The sequence below is a fragment of the Equus quagga genome, chromosome 15 (assembly GCF_021613505.1).
Source record: "Equus quagga isolate Etosha38 chromosome 15, UCLA_HA_Equagga_1.0, whole genome shotgun sequence".
NCBI lineage: Eukaryota > Metazoa > Chordata > Mammalia > Perissodactyla > Equidae > Equus > Equus quagga.
Genome location: NC_060281.1, coordinates 20,454 through 41,446, shown reverse-complemented (window position 1 = coordinate 41,446; position 20,993 = coordinate 20,454). Strand labels below are relative to the sequence as shown.

The 20,993-nt window shown below is 45.0% G+C and overlaps 1 protein-coding gene across 7 annotated transcripts in view; it reads left to right on the top strand.

The window, feature by feature from the left end:
- KCNQ5 (potassium voltage-gated channel subfamily Q member 5) overlaps positions 1-20,993 on the top strand; it is a 469,780-nt gene that overhangs the window by 436,321 nt on the left and 12,466 nt on the right. For 4 of the 7 annotated variants that reach the window (XM_046641229.1, XM_046641227.1, XM_046641226.1 and 1 more), the window contains 2 exons: positions 7,441-7,506; positions 9,167-9,275. In XM_046641229.1, coding sequence (XP_046497185.1) covers positions 7,441-7,506; positions 9,167-9,275 — 175 coding nt within the window. The remainder of the gene's footprint in view (positions 1-7,440; positions 7,507-9,166; positions 9,276-20,993) is intronic. The other 3 variants (XM_046641231.1, XM_046641230.1, XM_046641228.1) reach the window with 1 other exon arrangement.

Below are 20,993 nucleotides of genomic sequence, written 5' to 3'. Positions count from 1 at the left end.
ATATTTCTTGAGGTCTACTGTAGAAGTTATTCATTCTTTTACTTTAAACTTCCTTTGCTTCTGAAATATTTTTATGGGCCGCTGGGGGAAAATCTTATTTTAAAATCCTATAAAAATTAAATATTATGAGCAAAATTGGATTGTTTTTCATGGTAGGATCTTGAATTATACCTAGTCATGAAAGATCACCAAAAAAAAAAAAAAAAGCCACAGTACAAGAAGAAGCAATAAGGCCCAAATGTAGATGTGAGCCAGTGAGTTACGCTTTGTGACTGCAGGGCTTGGGAGCAAGTTTCCCCAAGAGGTGCTCTCAGGCACACGATCGCTTCCAGCTGAAAACAGTGAAACAGTCAAGGCCCGGAAGGCTCAGGAAGAAGTTGTGAACTTCCCCTAAACTGCCTAAAGAACGTGAAGACGGCGGCCTGTTCCAGGAAGGATCATAGACAGCAGGAGTGTGACGGGGGGACCCATGAGGCCTGTTTGATGGAGGCCCTGCTGTGGCCCAGCGTGCAGCCCAGCAAACTCTTGTTCACTGCAGAAGAGCTCTCTTCATCCTCCTGCAAATTGCTTTCCCTCTCTTCAATGTCCCAGACCTCTACTTCCTTTTCCTTAGTTTAGGATGACACTTATGTCTCATTGTACCTGATGGTCTTTGGAATTCTTCATGCTTATGTGAATTCTCTGTGCACATGTATTAAATTTGATTTTCTCCTGTTAGTCTACCTTATTTCATTTTAATTAGTTGACCAGCCATTAGAACCAAGAGGGGAAGGAGGGAAATTTCCCCTCCCCCACATAATCATAAGATGCACAGAGAGAGTGGAGTGGGGCCCCTCTCACCCTGATTGGTTCCCTCAGAAAAGCTTAGCACACCATTCTAGGTGCTTGAGACACAACAGAGAACAAGATCCTGGTCTTTGTGGAGCTCGCAGCCTAGTGGGGAAGATAAAGCAATGAACACAAACAAGTCAGTTGTTCAGTATGTTCCAAGATGACAAGTCCTTCGGAAAAAAGAAAAAGGAGAGCAGGGTAAGAGATAAGATTGGTGGAGGAGGATGTATGTAACCCTAAATAGAGTGGTCCAGGTGGTTTTCTTGGAAAACTGCTATTGGACAGAGACTCGAAGCAGTGAAGGAGCCTCAAGGCTGCCAGAGAGGAACGTTCCCTGAAGGGAGCCTAAGGAGAGGGTGCCTGGCTCCTTCTAGGACAACTAGGAGACCTGGAGTCAGAGAAGGGGGCCTGGAGGGAGAAGAGTGACAGGAAGTGGGGGAAGGAGCAGACATACAGGGACGTGTAGGTCTTGCAAAATCTTGGGCTTTCTCTCTGGAGGAAATGGGGAGCTGCCGGAGAGTTGCAAGCAGAAAGACATGCGCTCAGTTTTAAAAGGATTGCTCTGCCCTTGATAACCCCAAATCTCGGGCGGGCCATTTAACCTTGCCTAGCTGCAGTTTCTTCATCTATAAAATGAGCATCAGGTTTCCACTCTGGGAGTATTACATTTTAAATTACAGTTCCTATTTGTAAACCACCTCCCATACAAGGACTGAATAAATTTCAGCTATCATTAATAAAATAAAGGGCCCATGACTCCATGTCACAAAGTGCTCCAGGCAAAGGCCTGAATCTGCTGTCTCTGAACACAAAGTTGAGAAACTGGGGCCACCATGACCTCTCAGTGGACAAATTCTCCAGTGAAGACCCTCATCACTTAACTTCAGGAGATGACTCATCAAGTGATCAAGAATACAGTGAAGGGCTGTCCACCCAGTCGCAGAGTGCATGTGTTTCAGAAACCCTACATCCAGACATTATTGCGGTCAAAGGAATGGCTGTCACGGTGCCGGGCACTTTCGCCTCTTGCAGCACAGGTGCGCTGAGTGTCCTCTTTGTCCCAGCAGCGTTCCAGCATGAACAGACCGGTCTCTGCCTCACAGAGCTCACTGTCCAGATTGTAAAGGGGCTTGGAGACAAACTACACAGTAACAGTCGTAGGAGATGTGTCCACAGACGGGGAGACGGGGCCGAGTCTGTCTCCACCTTCATCCAGGCGGCAGACTCGTGATGGGCTTGTGATGGCAGAGCCGGTCCTAGGGCTGTCAGCTCTGTTGTGCTGCCCTCCACACCTCGCCATCTTTGCTTGGATAATTCAAAATAACAGTAATTGCTAGACTGTCAAATAAACTTCTAGTTTTCAAATGGCACAAAAGTTGTATGCATGCTGAAATTTAAACGGTTTGTTCTAAACATTCTGACGGTCTCTCCATGTTCTGGTGCCCCTTGCTTTTGTGGCACCCTATACATATTATAATCTGTCCACTGCAAATTCAGCACCCAGAGATTGCCAGCCAAAAAAAAAAAAGGAAAGGACAGGAGAGGGGTTGGCAGGGTTGGGGGCGTGTAGTCAGCACCCCGTGGGAGAGTGCCCGGGGGTGATGATGCTCAAGTGGTGCCTCGAAAAACTGTTGGCAGCAGAGCAGCGAGAGCAGAGGTGGAAAGACTCCAGGATGAGGCTGAAGGGGGCTTCGGAGCCGTCAGAATGAAGGTCCCTCACATGGCAACCAGAGATGCTCCACCTTCCATCTGTGTGGAATGGAACAGAGGGAAAGGCCCTGGCCGAGGACCTGGTGAAATGCAGTTGCGCGGCTCCATCAGGCCCAAGAGCCATCTGACTTCTGGCTGGGCTGGAGGAATTGCCTCTGGACCAGCACTTGGCTCAGACGGAGCCTCCAGTTTCAGGGTGACATTCCAGGTGCTGGGAAATGACAGCAGGGAGGTCATTGAAATACAACCAGCAGTAGAAGGAAGGAACCCTTTGAAAATAGATTAGAATTGTGACAGGATGTGATAAGTTAGTTATTACCACCACTAATAGTGGCCATTTTAATGTGTGTTTTCCACAGCATGATGGAATAGAATCTCTACACCCTTATTTTAAATTCCCAAGATTAAAATGTATTGTGAACTTCTAGCCCTCACACTTTAACCATAAGAAACATATTATGATAGTGGTTTTCTTTAAGTTCTGGAACTTGAGGAGACTCTTTTTTTCTTCATTCTGTTTTTCTATTTTTCAAATACTCTATTTCAGAAAGCAGATATTATTTTTGTGATGAGAAACATCTTTAAATTCCTTAAGAAATTTTAAAAGTAATACAAGTCACTTATAATCTCATGCCCTAGCACAACTAATTTCATTTTTACATTTTCTTTTATTATATCATTGTACATAGTTAGAATCAACATAAGTATTTTGTTTCATATTTCAAGTTTACTGAATATTTAAAAATACTTTTATATTATTATATACAATTAATAATTATCTTTTTTCTAGCTGTGTAGTACTCCATCATGGTCAAATACTATGATTTACTATGATTTACAATTTCCTACTTTGGGACACTGGAATTTATTTAACTGTTTCTCTACAATAGGCAACAATGCAATAAACACTATTTTTAATAATTTTCTGGTGTAAAATTATAATTTTACTGATCATAAATTTTTTTTTATTGTTATAAAATTTGGTTCCAATTTACATTTTAACTAACAATGTCAAAGTGTACCAGATGAACCTCAAATTTGTTAGTAGTAGTTATTATTCTTTTGCTAATTAAATAAGTCCATGTGTTCACATAATTTTAGTTTTTATTTTTTTATCTCTAGTATAGTTGAATAGTTTTCTGTCACTTTTTGCTACTGGTGGTTTCTCCTGACTGACTTATTTGTACATTTATATTTTGGATTGTGATCCATTCAAATAAGTTTTTGTTATAAATATTAAGCCATTTTATATCCTTCAGTTTTTCCTAGTCAAGCGTTTATCTTTGCATCATAATTTAGTTATTTCAGTAGTAACATTTTCTGTCTTCATGATCAAAGCTCTCAGCTGTCTCCATTATAATTCCTTCTACTGACACAAACATCAGGGCGCTATCATTCCTGCACAGACAGAACAAAGGTTTTCTGCTGGGATTTGACCATTGGACCTCATTTTGGTCTGTGAGCATGTTCAAGAACAGCAGTGACTCTTTTCAGAGAGAACTGTACACCCACAGCCTGAGATGAGCCGGCTTCAGGAGGGAGGGCGATGACTGGGTTTGTGAGCTGAGGCCTTCAAGTTGCATAAAAAGGTGATGAAATCTTGTTCCTAGATCACCAATTTGTCCAGGAAATTTTTAATGTTTTTTTTGTTTTTTCTGATTGTCTTGTGAAGCACCTACATCGTCTCAAATTGTTCCTGTGCAAAATGTACCAGGGATGCCCCGGGAGCACAGAGGACTAGCCCAACGCCAAGCGTGGTGGGTCAGACACACTCCACAGCTCGGGCTGAAAGGAGCCAGGAGACGTCATTTTTCCACTTACTGGCTCTGCCCTGGGTTCCTCTGGGGAGCTTTCAAAAAAGCTCTGATGCCTGGTTCCAGGCTGCTGTTTCCTGATGGTATTGGTCTTGAGGGCTTGCTGGGTTTTGAGATTTTTTAAAACTCCCCGGGTGATTCTAATGTGCAGCCAAGGCTGAAAACCACTGTAGTCACTTCATCAAGGAATGTTCAAGGGGGCTGGCCGGGCGGCATAGTGGTTAACTTCAAGTGTGAGGAGTTCACAGGCCTGGATCCTGGGCATGGACCTACACACGCTCATCAAGCCGTGCTGTGGCAGCATCTCACACACAAGATAGAGGAAGACTGGCACAGATGTTAGCTCAGGGCCTATCTTTCTTGCCAAAATAAATAAATAAATAAATAAAAGTGAAAAGGAATCTAATCTGTAAGAAGAGGTAACCAAGAGGAAGCACTAGAAACGGCCAGTCCTTTCCTCACACACATCTGCATCCTGATGGCAAAATTCCATAGTGGGAGCAGAAATCAGTCTTTGGACATAGCAGAATTTTCCAGAAGGCCCCCTTTCCTCCCCTCTCTTTATCATCTAAGGTCCATGTGGTCCTTTCCAAAAATTATGAAATAGATTGTCCAAAATGTATGAGACCAAAGAATTTGAAAACAAATATTGCTTACTACTGATTAACAGGAAACAGAAGAGGGCTTGGGGAGACAAGGAGCTGTATCTTAAACTTCTGTTTCTGCAGCCCAGCTCAGGAGTGGGCCCACCTTCCCTGGGAGGATTGCCCACAGGGAGCAGGACTTCCAGGAGCACCTCATTCCATTGGCATTTTGCCATTTGTGACTAGGTTTTGCACAGATCGGTGCTCACATAAGCTTGTGTTCTCATAACCCACATCTCCCAAAACACCAGGGCAGAGATCCAGACGTGTGGTTAGAGAGCAACGAGCCAGCTTTGGTGCAAAATTTAGCTCCATTCAGGTGCCTTAGGATTCACGGAGGGTTTTCAGCCTCTAGGGATCATGGGGAAGACATTTAATGTGATATTAACCTCACTAGAAAGAACACTGACATCTCAAGATACTTATGAAACGGAAGATTACATTTTTTCCCTACTTTCCTGGCTTTGAAATAAGGAGAAGAATTCTCCAACTCAGCCCTTGCTTCAACACATGCCAGAAAAGATGTATTTTCTACTCATTTGCTCTGACTAAACCTACAAAAAAATTTTTTTGAAGGACTGAGAATTTAATTTATGCCTTGAACAATCAAGTTGTAAGTGGCATAATAAAATTCCTCAGTAAGATGCATTTGGATGTAACTCGCCTAGTGACTGAACTCCCGTCCTCTGCCCAACCCTGTTCCTAAAGAGAGGGGGTAGATGAGAGCCCTCACCAGGGTGCAGGACGGGGAAGCTGGGAGGAAGCTGTCCTGGTTCCACTTAAAGCCAATGTGAGCACTGTAGTTTCACTGTCTTTACTTTCGTGCTTATTATGCCGGCAAACACCCGCTGGAGCAGCTTTCCGTTGACTTCACCGTGAAAGGCCCCTGTCTTCTATGCTGTTCAAGTGTCCAGACCCACATCACTTTGCTATGGTTGGCAATGCTGTATTTTCAAGTAGGTGAGTCACTGACAGGGCGTTGCAGGGTCTGCCTTCCTTCGACCTCTCCTGGGCGCCCTGGTTTTCTGAGGCACAAGATAGGCCATGTCAGAAGTGCCTCTCCTCAGAGCTCAGATGGGAGAAAGCAGTCATACGCTTCTACTTTGAAGGGCAGCATAAAACACTCTTGTACATTCTGTCCTGGGAATCCTAATAAAGCACATTACTTGATATTTCCTTTGAGGAGCTAACATCTGGATATCTCACAGGGCTCCATAACCACAGCCAGTGGCCTTGGCTCTGTATGTGAGCCCCTCATCTCCCTCCTCATGGTTCCAGGGTGTGTGTATTTTCAGGTCTCCTTTGGGGTATGGACCGGCTCAGCCCATGTCCATGGTAACCACACTGCTCCGAATGGGATTCTCTCTCGATGTTGGGGGGTCACTTCACTTGAGATCAAGATAGCCAGGTGCTCAGCCATGGTTAGGAAAGTCCACTACAGGAGAAGGGAATTCAGATGCAAAGAGAGAGGCAAGAGAGGCAAGTCTGGAGGGAGTCAGGGTTTAATGGTGCAGCTCCAGAACCCAACTGCCTGGGTTTAAATTGTGGTTCTGTCGCTTACTCCCCATGTGTCCTTGGATGGGCTTCTTAGCTTTCTATGCCTCACTTTCATAATCCATAAAATAGGGGGTAATAATAATACACACTTCATGGGGTTTGTAGCAATTAATTAAAGTTCATGGCACATAATTACATTTCCCTGAAATGCACTTATTACTATTATTATCATCATCGTTATTGTGCCCTAGTGAAGAACTGGAAACCATGAAGAAGTTTTCCCAATTGAATTAGTTTCCTAGGAATGCTTAACAAAGTACCACAAACTGGGTGGCTTGAAACAACAGAAATTTATTCTGTTACAGTTCAAGAGGCCGGAAGCTGGAAATCAGGGTGCTGCCAGGGTTGGCTCCTTTTGGAGGCTCCGAGGGAGAAACCATCCCCTGCCTCTCTCAGCTGCTAGTGGTGGCCAGCAATTCGTGATGTTCTTGACTTGTAGACCGTCGCTCCAGTTACTGCTTCCATCTCCTCTGTATTCCTATGTCCTCTCCTTTTCTGTCTTATAAGGACACTTTCCTTGGATTCAGGGCCCACCGTAATCCAGTAGGATATCAAATGGAATCTTACCTTAATTACATATGCAAAGACCCTTATTCCAAATAAAGGCATATTCTGATGTTCTAAGTGGACATGAATTTGGGGGCACACTATTCAACCTGCTACACCAACTCAGAGCAGATTGAGATCAAATCAGAAGAAGAAATTGTGAGCAGCTCCTGGGAGAATGTCGTCTCCCCTTGGGCATGATGTCTGTGCTCTGAAAGGACTGTGTTGTTTGGGTGGTCAATAAAGCAAATGGGCCAGCTTCCCTCTAGGTCAACACTGAGTCAGAACCAACTGTCAAACGAGAGTTAATCCGTGTACTCTCATTTAAATTATGGCAGACATCTCTGGAGAGAAGTTGAATGTACCCAGCAGGGACGGGCTGCAGCCATCAGGCAGCACACGTGGTGAGCTGTTCCCCTGCCCTCTCCTGAAAACGCAGCATGCCACCACCTAACCCACTGTTGAACCCTGAATGCATCCTGACACTGGGTAATGCAATGTAAGGGCCAGGCCTTTGGAGCCTCAGGGAACTGGATTTTAACAACATGCTCTGCAACTTACTCGCTCCGCTTACCACCTTTGGGCCCTAGATAATGTACTTACCTTCTCTGAGCCTCAATTTCTGTGTCTGAAAACCAGGCCTAATATCACCACCAACTTGTAGAGTTGCTATAAGTCAGAAAACTGAGACATGCAGAAGCTTCACCTGAGTGCCTGGCATGAGTTTCAGTGAGTGGTTGCTATTATTACCAGACTGTGAGGTGGTGGTTCTGTCATACAAGGCTCGAGGGCAAGAAGGCCAGCGGGACCATGAAGAAGAGCTGTGTAGACCCATCTACATGTATTCCGTCCTCTCCACCTCCACTGTCACTTCCCCGCCCAGCACACAGCGAACCGAGTAAACACATGGCAAACACCAGCTTAATTAAATGGCACTCTTACTACTTTCCACATACAATCACTACTCCAGTGAGTGGACCTCCAACAGCCTTTTGGGAGTTTGAATCCAAGCAGGTCAGCCCACGCAAACTGCCCCTTTTGTGACTTAGCGGATGAGCACCGAGCAGAGCACAGGCAGCAGAGAGCAGTGTCCGCCCTTCAGTGTCCCTCACCTCTCCCAAGGGCATTTATTACTTTACTTATTTTATTCCAGGTTGAGATATGTTCATGTAGAGATTTTAGAAAATATAGCCAAACAAAAGGAATAAAATCCCAGATAGATACATAGATTATTTTTCTTTAATAATATATTGTGACATTTTTCCAGTCATTAGTCTTCAACATCATTTTTAAAAGTTTTCTAATACCCCATTATATAAACCTACCAATGTTTATTTAACCCATCCTCTACTTCATGAATTTTAACCTATGTTCAATATTTTATTGGTGAAAACAAAGCTGCCGTGATAGGAACTTGTTCTTTATTAACTTCATAAATTCTTCCTAATTTGGTATTTGTTGTAATCCTGCCCCCTTTTCCAAACTTTGCAATTACCCCTAAAGTTAATGTGTTCAGTTTGTGAGGAACTGATTTTCTTATCCAATCTGAAACTCTCAGCTTTGGCTGCATTATCTCACACAGCGCTCTCCTGTGACCGAGAAGTAGTCAGTGTTCTTGGGTCTGATTGCTTACTCACTTGTTCAGGGCATGGGGCTAATGGGGTCAGTGTTGTGGGTTTCAAGCTCTATATACACAGGCCAGTTAGTTCAGGGTCCAAAGACTATTTCCCTAACTCCAAACAGCTGTTATTTAAACACTGGCTGTTCATTTCAAAAGGACTTGGCGAAAAAGCATGGGTGGACCAAAACAAACCCATCCTCGCCACTGGAAAGACAGTGTGTCAACAGCTTCATCTTCCCCAAGGAAAACAGCTCAGAAAGGCATTCATGTCAAACCACATAAAATTGGTGAAGCTGTAGAAAAAGGAGAAAGAATAATATTGGGAAAACATGTCTTGATTTATAAGCTTACTCGGTGAGTCCCTTCTGTTCCTTTGTGAGACAAATGCAGCAACATTTTAAATTGCTGGCAGTGATGGTATTTAATGCAATTTTCTCTTGCAGCTGACACGACGCTTGGCACTGATGATGCTTATGATGAGAAGGGATGCCAGTGTGATGTGTCAGTGGAAGACCTCACCCCACCACTTAAAACTGTCATTCGAGCTATCAGGTTGGTGGAAAACCTTTGACAAAATGATTCAGAGACCTACCTCTCATTATTTGAATTACTATGTTGCTAAGTTCTTTTCCCTGCAGGCAAATCTCCTGGAATAATTATTTTCTCTTTTCCTATTCATCCACATCTCCATTAAATTCTGAAATATCTTTTCTTAATACAAAACTCTACTGTGTTCAACATGAAGTATGTTACAAAAGGTGAGTGGGATTTGAAAAGCCAGGCCATGCCGGAGAGATAATCTATCTTGTCATGTGTATTTGTTGCTTGAAGGACATTTAGTGTACAGATGCAACTGGATTGTTAAAATTACTTTTATTGACTTGATGCTCCAATCATGTTCTGTACTTTGTGTCCAAGAAAAAGCTTTCTAGATTATTTCGAAACGAGTTGAGCTCTGAAAATGGGAAACCTGAAGGACTCTGCAGTGAGTTGCTCCCATTCTGTTAAGATGTAACTGTTAAAAGCTGATCTTAATATGCTTCCTCTCCTGATGGCAGAGAGCTGAGTACCCAAAGCAATTTATGCTTATATCTCCAGAATCCACTCCCCACGAGTTCAGGATCTGGACTAAATGCACTCTGCATGCTCAGCCTGCCCAGTTTAATTCTTTTGGGAGAATTTGCATCTGCCAGGGAATGCTGAGTGACTGTATTGCAAAGAAGTATTTCTGATCTTTTTGGCTCTTTCTGTCTCTTACCAAAAAGCCAGAGGAAAGCTTAAAATATCCAACACAATTTAGCTATTGAGACACTTGTCTAAACTCAGATATCAGTATGGTTGATTATTCACTTCTATTTCAGTTCGTCATTTAGCATCATGTTACACATTGCTTTACTTTATGGTTGGGAGTCGCTGGGAAAGCAGAAATGAGTTGTAAAGATTTTGGTAAATGTTTATAGGGGCAAAGAAAATCATGATATGATGAAAATGTGTACTCCAGAAGGTGCTTAAACATTATCTGTAACAACAACCATAAAGAAGTGAAGTAAAGCCTCGTTCCTTTCCAACAGAAACTTCCAGCAAGAGTCCCTATGAGTGAGGGCACCATACCTTCCATGTGCCCTGGGCTGTCCCAGATAATCCTCTTGTCATCACTGTTAGTAACACTCCCTCTCCTCCTCACAGTATCTCAGTTTGGACAATTTTATCATCACCTTCTCCTGGGGAACCTAGACAGCTTGGGTAATATTTAATCCTAGAAAATCTTAGGACATGTAGTAAATGATGCCTGTAGTCTCAGTTAAAAGGGTTTAAGGGATCTAAACCGGAGCCATTGGACACATGAAGCTGTTTGAATTTGAATTAATTAAAATCAAATAAAATTTAAAGTTCAGTTCATCAGCGGCACTACCCACATTTAAAATGCTCACTAGGTGGCTAGTGGCCAGAGAACACGGAGTACATTTCCATCACTGCAGTAAGTTCCATTGGACATTGTTGGTCTGGAAGTCATTTTGAAATTCTTTACATGTTGTATCCGGTCAAACACCCCAAGTTGAAGGTGGGGCAGTTCACCCGCAGACCAGCTGGATTTGCAACAAGGATGGTAAAATCTTATCTAATGGGAGCAGATTAGGTTCCCTAAAAGTCATACTTAGCCCAGTTTGTGTCACTTCCCAAGACCTTCTGAAGCGTTCTGCTTTAACCTTACAACCTATAAAACGAATTGTGAGCTGCAAGAAAAAAAGAAAATAGGTTTATTCTGCTGGCTAAGCACTTCAGCCCCAGCCTCAGATAGGCTTTGTTGAAACTCCCTCTTCACGCTTGATTGATTTCTGTAAAGTTCTTTGCAGACTTCCTCGATTTTCAGAATTCTTTCTTGATCCTTGTTTTTAACAGAACTTTATTATTTACATGTCTCTCCTTTTGGTGATTTTGGAAGCTTTCTGTCTGCTGTCTTGTGACACTTGAGGGGATGTTTTCTCCCCCATATCCTCATTCTGCTTAGAAGATTTTTGCTTTTATCATTTCTAAGTTCCATTTAAAATTGTCGGATTCTGTAAGAACATAACAGCTACACGCAATAGTTAATAAGTTAATTGAAATCTTGGACTCATGATAGTACTTAATTTCTAAACATATGTGATTAAAAGACCAAGCAAAACAATCAGCAATTCTGAAAAGGAGTTTGCAGATATGAGTCCCTGAATCTTATGCAGAAGTTTCCTTTGCCTGAGTTTAAATACATACATAAACTGGACATCTGTTGACTGGATTCTTTTTGCCAAAACAAGCCCATCCCTTACAGATCACCTGAGATACTTTTCACATGCATATTACTGATTGCAAGTGTGAACCAACTATTATCTCTAAAGTAGCCACTTTGTTCTGGCATTTCCCTTGCTATTTTTTGGTGGTTTGAGTATTTAATAGAAGTACTTGAATGTGCCTTTTGTCTTTCAATAGCTTTTATAATAACAATAGTTTTCCCTAAGAGTCAAATTAAAATTAAAATGTGTAGAAATATGTATTCCATTGCAAGGGTGACAGCATGGAAAATAATATTATTACATTCACAAAGTGCAAAGTAGGGATTCTTATTTTTGGTTATTAACATTTCCTAAGTGTCTGTCATTTTCTAGTTTCTCAGGCAATGAGAGGGTTAAGGCCACTCTCTACCTGTCTGGACTCTATCACCCAAATACACTCTGAGACTTTTTTTTTAAATGAATGACGTCATTTTTTATAGTAGAAGGCAAAAGAATACTTACATTTGTATAGTTCCTCAGGATTACCACAGATTATTCTCAAAATATCATTTAGTGGGAGTGCTCAAAGTTGCTGGAAATGCGCTTCCGAACTCCTCTCTGGGAGGGAAGACTGTACTTATTTTTAACAACAGTTCTAGATCTTGTTAATGATTTTATTAACACAATGTTTAGTTTTTTTCCTCCTTTTAATTCACAGAAATTAGTTTTTAATTTAATTAGCAGAGAAGTAAAAAGATTGACAAGCAAACTGACAACTCTTGAACATTCTGTACACTCACTTTTTGTTGTATTATGTGTATTTGTTGCGAGGGCTGCCATGCAAAACGCCACAGACTCGGTGCCTTCACCAAGAGAAATGTATTTCCTTACAGTCTGGAGGTTTGACACCCAGGATCAAGGTTCCTCCTGGGGCCCTTCCTCTGTGCACACGTCTGTGCGCAAATTTTCCCTTCTTACAGTGACACAAGTCAGGCTGGATCAGGGCCTGCCCTAAGGGACTCCTTTTGACTAAATCACCTCTTCAAAGGCCATCTCTCCAAAGTCAGTCATGTTCTAAGGTCCTGGGGGTCCAGCTGTAAAGTACGAATTTTGGAGGCACACAGTTCAGCCCATAACACACGGCAAGTCGTTAGTTTTCCTATCACTGTTTGAAAAATATTTTCTCAGGCACGATATCAAAATTTTCAAATTAAAATAAGCCCATCAGTTATCTGGATATGTGCCGCACAGTGTCAAGCACCTGAGCATTTGGGAGTCTGGAGATGCTGGCCGACCTTCAAGCTTGCAGTCGGCATTGTGTAAACACTATGTAAGTGTGAATCTTGGGCAGAATTTCATGCAAAAATTAATATATATTCATTTATTTTAAATAAAAAATTTTAAAAGTCATATCCAGTACAACTCTATATTTATAAACGGGTCTTAGAATAATAATTTTTAAAAATAGAAAACAAATGTTTGTGTTTGTTTTCTGTACCAAACTGGCAAGACAAGCGCTCAGATAGCACAGAAGGCAGCATGCACGTGCTGTGGGGAGCGAGCACGGTCTGCTGGAGCACCCGGTGCAAGCCCACCTGCCTCTCACCAGAACTTTCACAGAACTGCCACGTCCAGGATCAAGGCCACTCTTCACAGACCCTCGACAACAAGTGTTCTCTCTCGGCTGGTTTTATACAACTGTGTTTTCTGTCAGTCATCAAGAAATGAATCAGAATACCGCACAACCTGCTCTTCTTGTGAAGACACCCAAAAACAACCCCAGGGAGGTCATCCACTGTGTGAAGAGAAATGGGGAGAAGCCATTGAGTGTGCCGCGTTCTCACCGCTCCTCCTGTCTGTGCAGTAATCGCCGTACCTGCTGTGCACAGCCCTTTACTTCTGAGCCAAACCGGCCTTCTAGAGACTCAAATGAACAGATCAGGTCTGGGGTGAAATTCAAAGAATTCTTTAGTTGAAGCTGCAGCCAACCTCGCCCTGGCAGTGCCGGCTAACTCTGCCCCGACTCCCCGCCCTCCCTAGAGCTACTCAGGAGAGGCGATCCAAAACGTAACACGGCAGCCTGTGTGCTACCTCGAGTAAGGCACATCCCCTCTCTGTGCCTCGTTTCCTCACTGGTGACGTGAGGGTGATAATAGTCTCGACCTCATGGGGTTGTGGTGAGGATTAAGTGGATTAACATTTGCAGAGCACTTGGGACAGTGCTGGGCACATGGTCAGCACCACGGAAATGCTGGCTTCTCCGACTGGCAGGTGACTGGGCTCCTCAGTGCTTCCCAGCCTGTGGCCTCCACTGCCTGTCCTCTGCTCAGGCCAGACCCTCTCTTTTCTGAGCACCACCTGCTTCCACGGCGCATCATGTGAGAGGAGCACTTCTTTCTCTCTTTTGAGGGTGTGATCCCAACTCCCAAAGTCTTGCCTGCCTCACCCCCTTCCCAGGAAGCCCTTGCTTTTTTACCATGAAGTCATCCCCTCACCAGCACGCTGAGGAGTCACTCGGAGTGATGCCCCTCGGAGGTGGAAGAGCGTTTTCCACCACCCATGAGGCAGGGCCCCTGCTGGATCTCCCTCTCCCCCCTCTGGGTGAGCTCACAGACACCTGCCCGAGAAGTAGGAGAACAGGGAATGCTCCCCGTCCTCTCCCTCCCCGACCCACACAGAGGCCTGACCACGGACCCTTAAAGTTCCTCCCTGGGGTCAGTTCATGCACTCACAAAATAGCATCGAGCTTCTGCTCCGCTCCAGCACAGGGACAAACACTAACAGGAAGGATGGATCCCTGCCTAGAGCTGTGAGGGGCTGTTGGATACCCGAAGAGTCAACCAGGTGCCGATGCATTACCATAATGACTGAAGCCAGGGTGTATGGGAGGGGCCTTTAGGAGGGCTTCTGGAGGAAGGGGCATCCAGGCAGAGCTCTGGCAGATGTGCAGGTACAGCCAGGTTACTAAAGGGGTGTACATTTAGGCAGAGGGAACTGCAATCATCAAGACCCAGAGGGAAAGGTGGCACGAGAAAGTCTGTGTGTTGCTGGGGCCGGAGGATGTGGGGAGGAGAGGCTGGGCCAGGAGGGAGTGGGAGCCATCCTAACAGGAGGGAGGCACAGAGGCTTTTAAGCACAGAAGCAGATTTGTCAGATTGGTGCTTGATTCCAACTTAGAAGATGGCTCTGGCTACAGTGGGAAAAACGGATTGGAAAGAGGGGACTATTGTTACGATACCTGGATCTGCTGGGGCCTGAGCCAGGCCGTCTTGGTGAAGAGTAGTGAGGCATGGACTTCAAAGCTCTTCAAATGGAAAAAATGATAGGATTGGGGGCTGGCCCCATGGCGTAATGGTTAAGTTCGGCGTGCTCCGCTTTGGCCCTGGTTCGTGGGTGTGAATCCTGGGCACAGACCTACAGCACTCATCAGCCATGCTGTGGTGGTGTCCCACATAATGTGGAGGAAGATTGGCACAGATGTTTGCTCAGGGCTAATCTTCCTCAGCAAAAAACAAAGAAAGAAAGACAGGATTTGGATATTTACTGATTGGAGAGGATGGTGTGGAAAAGCAGGAGGAGTCAAGGATCATACATCTAGGTACCTGGTCAGATGGAGGCCAGCTTGGGGGTAGATGGTGTGCTGTCACAAGCTTTGAGTTGAGGGGTCACAGTGGATCCCAGCAGGCAGGTGGATCCCTGGGTCTGATGTCCAGGAGAAAAATCTGGGATGAGGACAATCTTAGTTGTCAGCACAGAAATAGATGGTTTACAGAAGTCTCTCTCCAGGGCTCTTGTGGGAATAAAGAGAGAAGATGGTCAACACAGAATCTAAGGCCCACAAGCATGCAAGGGGCTGCGAAGGGAGGAAGTCTCTGCTGGAGACCGACTCAAAGACGCCAGACAGATGGACGCCCGGAGAGCACGGTGGGAGAGGAGCCAGGGAAGAGCGTTTCCAGCAGGAGCAGCAGTCGACCGCATTAAACGCGGCCCAGAGGTGGAGGAAATAAAGAGTGAGACGCTCCTTCAAAAGTGGCACAGGGAGGTCACCAGTGACTTTGAAGAGAAATTCAACAGAGGCAGAAAAGTTTGAAGCCCGATCGTAAACAGAATACTTTTCAAAATTATCTATCATAATCTTTCACTCTAAGAAGAACACAGATGAGGGATCATGAATTTCTTTGTAACTAGCAAAGACTCATCAACCCTTCTAAAATTGTTCCGATCTGATCACGGAAGAGAAGCAGCACTGATGACAAGAGGGGTCCGAGGGGGCAGGCCCATCGGGCCGCTGTAACCCTGGGTGGGTAACAACACTTCCCAGCTTCTTGCCCTGCGTGCTTCCTGCTCTGAAAGGCACGCACTCACTCATCTCTCGACCGTCCCCTAAAATGCATTCTCCACTCTGAGTCCTCCAGACAAGAACACTCCACACACAGACAGAAGCACGGGTTTGCTGTTGTGGGTTTCTATCAAATCTACAAGCTGTTTAATCGTTGCCAGTTCTTAATCTTGCTGATGGCGACTCTGCTGTCTTAGCAAAGGTGATGGGTCCTTGTTTGTACATCACTGTGAAGACCTTCTCGACAGCCAAGCCTGTGACGTGTTACAGTAAGGACGCTGCTGGAGGAGCATGCTACGGATCCTTTAGCACATACTTTTAAAACCAGCTAATACATTCCCTGGAATATTCTTTTTGTTTGTTTCTGTTCTGAAGATAATTGTGGCCACATTTTGCTCTGAGGCTGTGTTAAACTAGTGTTTTCACTGAAGATGAACTTACCTTGCAGCACCTAATTTTTAACCTTTTATTTGCTTATAATATAAACTGAATCTCCTATTTTTTGCCATGACTAAAAATATTCAAGAGCAATTGACACATATGGACACTTTATTTACTTATTGATTTAACAGTTTAAAGTTTATGCAAGTTTTATGCCCTCAGCAAAATAAAATTCCCAAATTTAGTTACCATATCAGCGTTCACAAAGTCCTGGGTGGAAAGTTAACCATTTGAATACTTGTTTGGGTTTTACTGCTCTTATCTCCTTAAACGAAAACCCAACAAAATGTGCAAGAGAGTGTTCTAGATCCTGAATTTAACACACAATGACAGCCAGCACGAGAAGAACAGCTTTACCCCCAGTGGTGGAAACAGTGAGCCCACAGAACTTTCCTCAGGGTCCCTGCATGTCCCCACAGCGGGATATACTCAGACCGCACACAAGTGGAGCTGATTTCCATGTCTCTATCGAGAGTGCAAAGCCAGAAAATGGGACTGGTCAATGCCTCCAGGAGCTCCTGGGCTTCCGAAGTCATTGGCTGGTGGTGCAATCTGGCATCAAAGAACGGTGGCGGAGTCTGAGGTGGACAGCTCTACAAGTAGCTTCGGAGGGTTTTCAGAGTCTAAATACTGCATACACAGATGCAAATCTGTATTACTGAGTCATGTTTACGTATTCACAGGAAAATAACAATAAATCATCAAATAAGCAATACACACACCTTCAATAGTGACCCAAGTTCTCCAGCTTCCTAGTCCTAGTTGTCTGCTGAATTTGCCGTCTGATCACCACCATCCCTTGAACAATCTCTAAAAGGTGAGTGACGGCCCCCTTGGGAGGGATTCAGTGATCAAAGGCTTGTCACCTCAAGAACGAGCCCTAGGACGCTTCCTTGGCAGACAGACACTATGTTTCTCACAGAGTCACAAATCAGGGGATCGAATTCCAAACTGGGAAAAAGGGGGACTGGAATGCCTGCCAGTAAAGCAAATCGACCCAACTAGTCCCCATAAAGTAAAAAGTGGGGTCGGAGGAGAAACACACATCTACACCAAAAACGTAAGATAGGGAACACAGGGGCCATGTCTGCAGCCTTGAGAAATTTGGTAACGTAGCTGCATAGCTGGGGTGCAAAATGGGCAAAGGACTGTCATCTCCAGAATCGCATCCTAGCACCCCTCCCAATCCGGGTTAAACCCTCCTCTTCTGTACTCCTGCATCAACCTGTGCTCCCACCATCTTCCACCCACAAAGTGCATGATGACTGCCTGCTGGTCTGTCTGCCCTACAGACTGGAAGCGCTCAAGCAACAGGGTTTATTTCTTCAACCATATATCCCTGAGCATCCGGCACAGAGTCTGGCACATAGTAGGCACTCAGTAAATATCTAATGGGGGAGCAAGTGAATGGATGAATGAATTCTTGAGTCCCACTTGTCAGGCTCCCCCTTGGCGTCACTTGGGAAAGCAGCTACACCAAGTTCATCTGAAGAGCTCCAGGCTCTGGCAGATGAGGCTCTTGGATCCCATCAGAGCTCCTGGCAGAGCAACTGTTGCCTTCCACCAGGACTGTAGAGAGGACGAGACAGGAGACCGAGTGATCCCCGGGAGCTTCTTCAGCTCTGCCAGCCCCATTTAGAAGTCTTTGCTCCTCAACGCCTAGCAGTCTAGCACCATAGTAGGTGCTCAAGGAATATTTCCTGAAAGAATGAATGAATCAGTCATCTGGCGCTTTGTAAAACCAGTGCAACTTTTAACTGTTTCTTGCGTGAAACTTCAGGCCTCATCCAGGGAAGCAGGCAGGAAGCACTGGGTTTTGACTGGAGGTCTCGTGGCTATGATTTGGGGGACTTAGAAGACCACTATCACTTCTTTTTGGAGGGGCAGGGGGTGTGGAGACCATTCTGCCACACCAGCACCCCAATCCCAGCTTCATTTCAGTATTCCCAACGTGAGCTGTGCTTGAGAATCACCCGAAGGGTTTTACAAAATCTCTGGACCACACCCTCGGTTAAGTGAAACGGCATTTCTGGAGGTGGGACCCCGGTATCAGTTCCCCAGCTGATCCCAAGGAGCAGCCAAGCCTGGCAAGAGCTGCTGACTCCACAGCAATCAGCTGCCTCTGCAGCGCCCCCTGCGCATGGCTCGGCGGCGGCCAGCCCATCAGTCCCTGTAGCGGAGCCCTCCCTGCCCTCTGTCTCCTGTGGCTCTTGTCCATGCGTCATCACATGCAGTGTTTCACCCTGGTGTGGAGGATGGCAACAAGACCTCTGCAAGGTTGTACAACTCACGCGGCAGAGCAAAGGCACCGACACGTCCTGACAAGTGCATGTGTGTGTGGACACACTGCACCCAGAGTTTACGTGCTTCCTTGTTTCTTCTGCTTGGAAACCGTGAGATTTCCTTCAGCTTCAGAAGCAGGTGCCAGTGCAGGTTCTTGATGAGCCTTTTCCCCCTCTAGTGGTTCCACACGGCCTCTCAGCTTGTGCAACCTACTCTTCCTCTGGCCCCCAGGCATGTGTATGTGAAAGAGCCTATCACACCAAAGGATGTTGTTTGCTGTTATTGTTTTGTGTTAAAATATTAAGACTTAGTATTAAGAGAATAGTAGAACTTTGTGACTAAGAACCCGAAACAGGAGCCAGACTGGGTTCAAATTCCCGTTCCAGGCTTATTAGCTGTTGAGGCAAGTTACTTAACCTCTCTGTACCTCAATTTCCTTATCTGCAAAACAGTAGCACCCTTCTCACAGAGTTATGCTGTAAAGTACCACCTGCGTTATTGTCATTAAATGTGTTTTAAAGGTCCTAATTTTATTCTAGAGCTATTTACTCAAACACTCCTTGTACCAGGCCATACATAGATCACATTAAGTTTCCTTTATAAGCATGCAAGAGGCCCCTGAGATCTTCTGCTTCTTTTCCTCAGGCCAGTCCACAGGATTTAGCTTATTCCTGGCCTGAAGGCTTTCTTCATCACTCTTCTTGTCTAGATCAGGGGTGGGCAAACCACAGCCAGGGCCAAAATCCAGCCTGATGCTTGCTTTATACATGAAATTTTATTGGGACATTGCTACACTCATTTGTTTACGTATTGCTATTTTGCTTTCATGCTACAGTGGTAGAGCTCAGTGGTTTCACCAGAGACCACATGACCTCTAAAGCATTAAATGTTTACTATCTGGCCCTTTACAGAAAAGACTGCATGCCCCTTGTCCAGACTTCAAGTCCCTCTGCGTGTACGTCCAGCTGCATTTGGAGTCGAAATTCGTCACATTCAGGCTAGCCCACTCAAGAGCCACAGTGTGAAATCATCTCACCCTTCCACCTGCCAACCCAGCGCTCTCTAACCCCCAGCTCCCCATCATCTTGTAGTTAAAAATCTTTGTATCTAAAATGCCATGGTCTTGCGGGAAAAATTGAAAAATTGAAAGACCTTTTAAAGTCATAGTCTGAAAGCTATTTTTGGACACTTTCGTCAATTATCAGCACCCTTGTATCTTTCCTGAGGTCTAGAATTATTCTCCAAAGCTGATTGTGTAGTTGTTTGCTGGCGATACAAGCATTTAAAACAACACTGGCGACTACACTGAGACTGAGGTGTATGTCCTACAGCTGTGGTAGAGAAAGCAGAGAGCCCCTAGAATCTGTGATAAAAAGGAAAACATGACAATTATTGGGGCTGGGGGACCCACATTAACCATGGACTGATTCCTGCAGGGCACCCTCTGAGAATGAAGGTGGCAGGTTGAAAGACAGTGTGCATCCTGAGCACAGGATCCTCTTTAAGGAGATCGAGATGGAGACAGGTTGAATAGACTAACGTGGTCTCGGATTTACTTGTGTAAATCTGTGTCCTGCTCGTCTTCACGTCCCCATGACCCAGCTCTGTGTCCACAGATGGACACTGGGCGCCCAAGTCAGGTTTGTTGCAGTGTGGAGACAAGCGGTTTTAGTCATCCCAGTGGACGGGAGAACCGAGGGACGCTGCGGGGGGCGGGGTGACAGACTAACCACCCGCAGGCGCCTTCCTGGGCTTAGCTTGGTCTCTCTGCCTTCTGATTTCAACCATGACAATCATGTCCAGTCTCTGGAGAAGTGAGAGGGGCTGGTGGAGGGAGGGAGGCCGAGGTCACTCAATGACTTCAACATGTCGAACCACCTGACCCTGATGCCCAAGGGTCTTCACCCGAAAAGGGTCATCACACAGCTGAGGGGCGGGGCCCGGGGAGCGCGCCTCACACCGCTCCCCCAGGGTGCACCTGGCACACATGTCTTCTGCCAGTCTCTCAGGGACAGTAAACTAAGGTTTTACTCTTTTGTCTTTAAGCCCATGTTTCTACCTTGTTTTCTTGATGGTCCTTTGATACTATAATGTTTATCCGGCCGACATAATTACTGTCCCAACAAGCTGCCCCCTCGCCCTGGACGAGTCCCTTTTGCCGTTAGCTCTCTCACTGCATTTGGTACTTTCTGGGTTATCGTGTGATTTATTCCCTGACTTACAGTCTCCCAGCCTTTCTCCTAACTTCCTCATAATGATGTCTTTTCATTTGTGATTTACTTGTTTTGTGAGATCCTAATGACGTTAATAATCTAAGGAAAAAGAATATTATATTTTCAGAAGCAGTTCTACTTAAATGATTCTTTTGTGAGCCAGGCAGGGTCTTGACTGTTAATGAATGAACATTTATTTTACTTTAGAAAGTTTTTGTATTCGTGGAAGAGAGTCAAAGCTTAT